The 8,031-nt window shown below is 44.0% G+C and overlaps 1 protein-coding gene across 1 annotated transcript; it reads right to left on the reverse strand.

Moving 5' to 3' along the window:
• Window positions 1-2,599: 2,599 nt before the first annotated feature.
• Window positions 2,600-3,264, reverse strand: LOC118511758. Its single transcript, XM_036055227.1, has 2 exons — window positions 3,122-3,264; window positions 2,600-3,044 (listed from the first exon to the last, which is right to left on the reverse strand). Exons 1-2 carry the CDS (start codon window positions 3,144-3,146, stop codon window positions 2,752-2,754), a joined length of 318 nt encoding a protein of 105 aa, XP_035911120.1. The 5' UTR covers window positions 3,147-3,264; the 3' UTR covers window positions 2,600-2,751.
• Window positions 3,265-8,031: the final 4,767 nt, after the last annotated feature.

Genomic DNA, 8,031 nt, shown 5'->3' on the forward strand with positions numbered 1-8,031 from the left:
GCACTGGGATTCAGCCCCGTGCTCGTAAACAGCACCAATTTTTAGATTTTTACAACTGTCCACCTTCGACGTGTGATTCGCTTTAGGGAAAGTCAGCAGCGAACGGACGTAATGTTGGTCACCCCCAGGGGAAAACCAAGGCGGACCAATAGTCGATAGAATTTAAAGATGATATTTTATGTTTTATTGTGTGGCGAAAACAAGCAAACAGACATGGCGGAAGAAATGTATCCGTCCATTTTATGTGGCCTCACTGCCTTTACAGAAGTCATGCGAGGCGAGCTATAAACTAGAAAAGAAGAAGCTCGGAAAATTGATCCTCGCTTAAGAACTGATTCTAAATGGCGTGTTTCTGTGTTCCTCGTGATGCTGAATATGGGCGAAGCATATTGCTAAGCTAATCGTTTTTGATGTTGAATAATATGCGTATGTTGAGTCATTCTATTGTATGTTGTTTGGTATACGCGAATCTTCAAACGCAACAAATATTGATGAGAAATCTTGAGACTTTATTGCCTGGTAGCTTCAGCCTTAGAAAATCTTGAACCTCCCAGAGAGAGAACTTCCTGAACAAGGTGGACAGATTGTAATACAAAATTGGTCTTCCATGTTTGAGATGAAGCCTATAACAATAGCTCCTAGCCGGGAATGAGAGGCTGACGTTATTGATCTAGGAGAACGTAAATAGCCACCAAACATCGTTAAATGACTCTTGAAATGCTCCAAGCACTGAACTTAAAATTCGATATATTTAATTGCCTGGAAGCATCATAGTTAGGAATGTAGGGAGCTTTGATCCAGGTGTCAGAATATCCTCTAGACCATCCTGGACATAGGTGGGCAAACTTAAACAAAACTTGTCGTCCTTGTTTGAGACGAAGCATGGTCTGACAGAGCCTGCTAATAACTCCGCATAAGAAGCGTGAACATAGGAGAGCAAGAGAACATAGGAGTTTAATCGCAGGACCTTATCAAAAAGTTATTTGAGTTCCAAACTCATTAAAATTTCTGATCAGACCAGATTTTAAAGTACAAATATAAACTATTTGCAGCGCTACAAATAGTACACAACTCGAAATCTAGAAATAAAATGCTCCCAATCAGTTCTAATTCGGCAGCGCAAACGTCCTACGACATGAAATCCGTCCCAATTAAAATTTAGTTTGATAGTTTATAAACAAATCTCTCTCCAGCCATGTGTGTTTAGCTATAAAGCAGTTTGAAAATTAAAGCATGTCACTCAGCAGTTCTGCCCAATAAACATCTGTCAGCTCCCCCGGGCCACATTGCAATGCTCGGGTCGAAAGGATAAAAGCAACACATTTGCTCCCGGCACTTTCTTCCCGCCAAGTGCCTACTGCTAACTAGAGGTATAATAATGGTACATTTGATACCGCACCGAACGAAAAACAATGTTGTGCTGGAGAGCATCAATTAAACAGCATCCCTGCGTTCGGCGTCTTTTAATGGTTTTGCTTCGGCCGAGCAGGCCGAGGTCGTTGTCATAGTTGCGCCCCACTAACACACGTTGGCACGCAGCAAGCGCATCCTTGCTTTCGAGCGAGCACATCGAGGGAGACGGACCCAACCGTCGATTGGTGCAGATAAAAATCGATGTCTCTCAAAAGCATTTCCCGGCCCCGGGAGCCATCTTGCTCACTGTTTGCAAGGATAACATTCACCGTGACGCGCCGACTAATGCACACGTGCCTTTCCATAGCAAGGTTCCGCGGGGGAGCGATATTTGTCTGTAGTCGTTCAGCCCTTCAGAGACAGCGCGAGACAGTGGCACCCTTCATCCGGTAGACAATGGTAATAGGTGTTGCCTTTTAATGCGGTGAGACAAGCGTATGTTTTCATAGCACACAGAAGCCCCGTTCCGGTCGTGTTGTTGCTCCCCAAATTGGCAGTATGGTGCGACGCTTTCCAGCCAACCCAGTCGCTAGGATACGGATCCGGGAGGATATTATCGATCGGGCGCAATGGTTCGGACGCACCAGAAAACAACTTGGGAAACCGTAAATCAACATCAGGGGAAGAAATCACGCGTTAACAGACAACAGATCGATTTTGGGCCATTATTGCTCGCTCTGTTTACACACACACTCACTGCCCCTTTTGCATTTGTTTGTTTGGCTTTTCAACATGATTTTACTCACGGGACATGTGTTTTTCAGGGCGATTGTCCCGGGTTGGATATGAATTTTTGAAACTTTCATGATAGATTTAAAAAGGGCTGTAGAATATTAAGTTTGGGTAAAAGAATGGAAACTATGATCATGAATGGAGTACGTATGATGGAAAGCCAAGGGGAGACACAGTTCAAGGCTGTTTTTTTAATTTGGGAATCACAGTTATATTGCTTATTAATTTTAATTAAATACCTTAAATTGAATCTTCCGAATTGCAAATGATTGAAGAGTAGATTGCAATTATTTGTTTGAGAAATGTGTTTAAGTAGTGTCAACTACTTCAAGCCAAAGCAATTTAAATCGAATGATCAAATAAATAAAGACCAATAATTGTATCTGATCGCATTGATCGTTCAGATATTTTGATTGGAACACGATTTGTTTGGTGTTAATCGACAACTTATAAGCTGATTTAAACGATTGATTTGTCCACAACATTTCAAGAAGCTCAGCGTTATCCTTTCAGCTCGATTGATCATTCCATACCTTTCTTCACAATCATAAGGTTTCTCTTCTCACGGCTACACTTTTTGATGGACAATAGTTTTCATCACTCTTCCTACTCGTTCTGGAACCTTTCGGAAAGGTGCCTGATACACACCATTTTACACCGGGACCAATATTCTCCCAGCAGCCCAGAATGCATGTCACCGACATGCCTTTCCTGTTCGAACGAACAGGTAACCTTGTGCCCGGAAGCGTTGCCTGTCACCAGGAATCTTTGTTGCACATTTTCCATTATGTTCGGACGAACAACGGCAATGCTGTGGCATTTCTTTTGGGCGATCCTCCCCGATTTCAAGGGACAGATTAAAGGCGGATTAGCAAACTGAAGCACCGGGACAACTAGAACTGGAGCGCAGAGAGAGACAGAGAGTGAGACATTGTTCGTTGGCTGCATTTTTGCTGCCATTTTCCCACCCTATTACCTTCGAAGTCCCCGAGAAAGTGCATCGGTCCTATCGGAAGGACACAATCTAGATCGCTTCCTAGAATTAAGGACTTTCACTCGAAAATGACTGAAAACGGGATAGGAAGTATATGATGAACATATAAAACCAACCCAAGAAACTGGCTTGTAATGAACAAGAGCAAGAATATCTATACTGCAGCAGCTTACAAATAGCATCTGGAGTAGAAAGCTTAAGCGATCGTTTCTGTTGCTGCTGCTGCTGCTGCTGCCGCTGCAATGCACATTTAGTTTCTCAGCATCAACGTCAATACAAAGGGTGACCAGACTGGGGAAATAGACGGAACTAGGGTTGACGTACGAAGACGGAAACAGACCGCCACTTACCAGAGCCAATATTTGTTTAGGTCGACGTCAGTCAGCGCGGACACGGAACAGTTCAGGATGAGGCACTCCAGCGGGCCGAGTCACTTAAAGTCAAAAATGTGTCTGGAAAGGATGGAAGTTTACTCTCTGCTGGCACAAAAATGGCACAAGATGTTAATACTGAAAATGTACCTCAGAAGTTTAGCTTAACTTCAAAATTATGGTAAATTCTGAGGATTTGAAACATTTTCTCAAGGAGGTTTTGGCCTGCAATTCTGTCTCTACTCAAATAACCCCTAGCTAATTCCTCCATTACTTGCGACGGTCCTGATGTGATTTGATGCTGGTCCAAATAACGTCCCAGGTTTATAATCAATAAATACACTCAAATTATTTCTACGCCTAAACATGCTTCCAAGGTCCAAAAAACTCGCTCACTGTTTTTTTCTGCCAACACCGATCCCGTGTTCCGTGTCACTGATGCCAACCATATTAAGCCTCTTTTGCCCCTTCAAAACCTCCGCTCCGTTCCGTCAGGTACGCGTCGTCGTGCGGCTCTATGCTTCGGCTCGCGTGGTTGCCTCTTACAACGGAGAGCCGGCCTGCTGCCATGGCTGACGTTTAGCCTTTATGCTGCTTCATTTGCTTCTTTTTGCCTCGGGCAGCAGCAGGACATCCTGCCAATGAGCCTCCAGGGGATAAAAGGTGAAGGAGGCCATTTTAAGGATCGCTCGAGTGCATCCATCCTGGGCGGCGAGAGCCTGAAGTTCAGCACGCCGGCCCTAAGCCTCGAGACAGTTGTAAGGATTCGGCGGTTTGTTTGCGCGCTACAGAAATGGAGCTACCAGCGGCAGGAAATCCCTTGACCATGTTCTTCCCGCTCGACCGTACCGTACTGGCGCGGTGAGTCGTGTGCGTCTGTGCTAGTGGTTCCCATGAATGAATGAACCTCGCCGGATGACCCTTTCCCCGGTTTTCGTCGCACGACTACGCTGTTTGAGTAACTGGGTGACGAGAAGCAATTTTTGTGGTCAGAGAATCGAGGGATACGAACGACGACACAAAAAAAGTGAAGCTAGAAATTTATACAGACATCCCAAACGTCGGTATCCATCAACCAGAAGCCCTGTCTTTGCCCCGGCACCGTGAAATGCACTCCATACGTGGCTCGTTTGTCTCGGAAACCCCCATCCTCCCACCGGTAAGGCTTTCCCTTCATTCATCATAACGGGAGCTGAGGCAACATATGCATCGACCGCATCGAACGAACGGTTCCCCGTCCGTCCGGTGGCCGCCTACCACGAACGTCATTCATCTATGAGAAAATTTAATTTCTACGACTTCTCAATGAAATGTGCTTTTTCTTACCATGCGCCTTCTATTTGCTATTAGTTATTATACCTTCGAATGATACCTTTGCGGATACATCTTATGAGATTGTCTTGAAATTGGTGGAAGCACATGGGAAGTTCCTAACAAGAAAGTTTAACAACAAGAGTTTTTAAAAAACTTATCAATCGATCGTTTTCATAACAATCATTTTTTTGATTAAATCGCCTGACAGAATGTCATTGTCCGGTAGCCGCACCCTGACAGAGGGGCAGTCCGGTAGTCGAGGGGACAGTGGTGCATGTCTTCACATGGCAGTTCCGGAGTTCATTTCCCATCCAGACCACCTCCCCTTACGCAGGGTTGGCTACCTTGCGACGGGTAAAATCCAGTCACAGAAAGCCGGAAATGGCTGGCCGAGACCTTTCAAGGTTGTAGTGTCAAGGAAAAAAGAGTGTGATTGTTCTATTTAAAAATCATTGCATTTTTAAATTTTTTATCTAATATCAAGACGGCAGGACCGGGGTTCAAATCCCATCCAGACCGTCTCCCCGTACGCAGGGCTGACTACCTTGCTACGGGTAAAATCCAGTTACAGAAAGCCATAAATGGCAGGCCGAGACCTTTCGAGGTTGTAGTGCCACTGAAGAAGAAGAAGAAGAATATCAAGACATTATTTGCAAGTTGCAAAAAAGAGTTGAAAACTTTGAAGTTCTAACAAATAATGTTCCTGAAGAAATAAATTCTAGAGCAACAAGCTATGATCTTGAAGATATTTGAGGTCGGTAAATGAAAAAAAAATGTTTAAAAAGAATTCACTACCCTACAAAAACATAAAATGTTTAGAAAAAGCCATGTTAAGCTTTTCTGAATACCTAATCTGCCTCTTAAACTTCATTGGTAGCTATATCATCCATCTCGTAAGTCTACGAGTTAAAAGGAGTTCATAAGCAAGTTTTAATGACTCTTCTTCTTTTTTTCATTCTTAGTGACTTCCTCAACAACTTCCTTGAAAAGCTAAATACCTTAAAAAATAAATCCTATCGATCTGTGAAGCTGTACGCAAAAACATGAATTGCGACCAATGTCCTTTCGGAGTGAAATCGAGATCAGACATCAACTAAACACGCTTCATTGATGAGCAACAGCTCTAAACACTGTTTAAAACAACATTATCTATATCACACACTCAGAACGCAAAAAACAAAACATTTTGTTTATGTGTGTAACATAGCAGTATTACGTTACAAGCGTGGCACGGTAACATGTTCACACATTTATCACATCATCATCCGGCTGGGCTGGGCATGCGATCGTAGCAGGGTTTCGGATACACAGGGATCATGTTATAAGAAAGTAAGAGAAAAAAAGAAAAAAACCCCACCCAATGATACAGTCAATCTCAAGTCACTAGAAATGTGTTGCACAAGTGTTCACCTTTAAAATAAAAAAAGTGTCTCAAACTTTCGCCACTACTGTACATTACATCAAATCGCGAACCGAGAGTAACGAACGAGTGAAGCAGGCATGTAAGCGAGTACTCCTACAACATCCAAAAATTTGAAAACATGACAAGACAGGACGGGACCGTATCACCAACCCAACCCAAACCTCGGTGACACCAGTTGACACAACTTTCAAAGAATTTCCTACGGACAAAGAGACAGCACAAGGCACACGACCAACAAAAAAAAAAACCTCAAGACCCGTTGTTGTCGTACAGCATGTTACATTCCTACAGGGTGAACGGACACACGCACATGCGTGATGTGACCCGCGGCACGCGGTCAGACCCCGCCTCACGCCTCCCCCTCCCACAACCGAATGTAAACTGATTTAAATTTAATAGTTTAATTAGTAACACGATAAGGAGATGATCTTTCCAAGGTTCCGGTAGGTTACGGTTTCCAGATCTCCCGGTCCCTAGCGGCCGAGCTTTTTTTGGGGGACACACTGCGACCCCAGCTGGCCAGAGCGTTGGTGGAGCGTGCGGACGGCGTTGGAGCCGTTTATTTCGTTATTTCGTTTCAGATCAAGATCGACACCACGGTGGTATCGTGCGTCGACGTGCGCTCATGTCTTCTGTCACGACAGGCACGTCGCGGTTTCGCGGCCAAATCCGAGGAAATCGAAACCGGCCACGGATCAGCTTTCACTTCGCACGCCAGCGGTCAGGGCACGCATTGTTTTCGTCCACGAACCGAGGGTCGGTGAAGGGCGTGAAGAAGGGCGATGTGTGTGTGTGTGTGTTATGGTCAGGTCGTTTCGCTGGAATGGACCACCATCGGGACGGATGGAATGGAATCGCCGGGAAAATGAGGTGCTGGCGTGTGGGCGGTGTGCAGCAGCGCAGGCGCAATTATTCGCAGAATTTCCACACCTCGGTTGATGCCGGGGCGGGGGAAAGGTCGGGACGCCGGGGAGGACGTTTAATTGTGTTGTCCGTCGACTCTTAGAAGAATGATCGTCATCTCTCAATTCGGAACTGGATGAGTGCGTACACAACACAACGGAAAAGTGTAATTGAACGTAGCAAACGTAAGAAACAGCTTGCGCATTACAAACGAGACATTCTGTTGGATTATATTACTGCGTGCAGTGAGAAAAAAAATCTATAATGCTTGAAACAGGTTGACATATTTTGGCCCCTTGAGCACTTGTACTGTACATAACCAAATCGTTTTAAGACATCTTACAACAGGACACTTACAGCTGAAGTCAAGGAAAGGTTTAGGAAAAAGTAGTTGTCAGAGTTAGTGTTTTAACCTGACATTTATGCTACTTCGAACGATATAAGATTGCCAACAAAGGTAGAGCTTCTGCAGATTCGTGTTGAACACTTTATGTAGTTATCTGGAAAGGCCTAAAAAATTTTTTTTTTAACAAATCTAGTTTCTTTTCTGTTGACGAATTAAAACAGTGCTTGTTGCCCTAAAAACCTTAGGGGATAAACATATCTTAACGCATCGAGGGAACAATGTTTGGAATCTCTACACCGTTGTTCAGATGGGACTGAATCAGATCAGCAAGAGGTTATACCCATTATTTAGACTTTGTTTACGGATCATCAATAAAATTTCTGTCGAATTATGAGATCTGAATCAAATGTCACCTTACGCAAAATATAACAGATGTCGTAGGAGATCATCACACAAGTTAAATTAGTTTAATAGATTGGATGCAAACAGAAATTGACAAGTATGTCTATGCAAAAATAGACAATAATTCTAGCCG

The sequence above is a fragment of the Anopheles stephensi genome, chromosome 3, assembly GCF_013141755.1.
Source record: "Anopheles stephensi strain Indian chromosome 3, UCI_ANSTEP_V1.0, whole genome shotgun sequence".
Taxonomy (NCBI): Eukaryota; Metazoa; Arthropoda; class Insecta; order Diptera; family Culicidae; genus Anopheles; species Anopheles stephensi.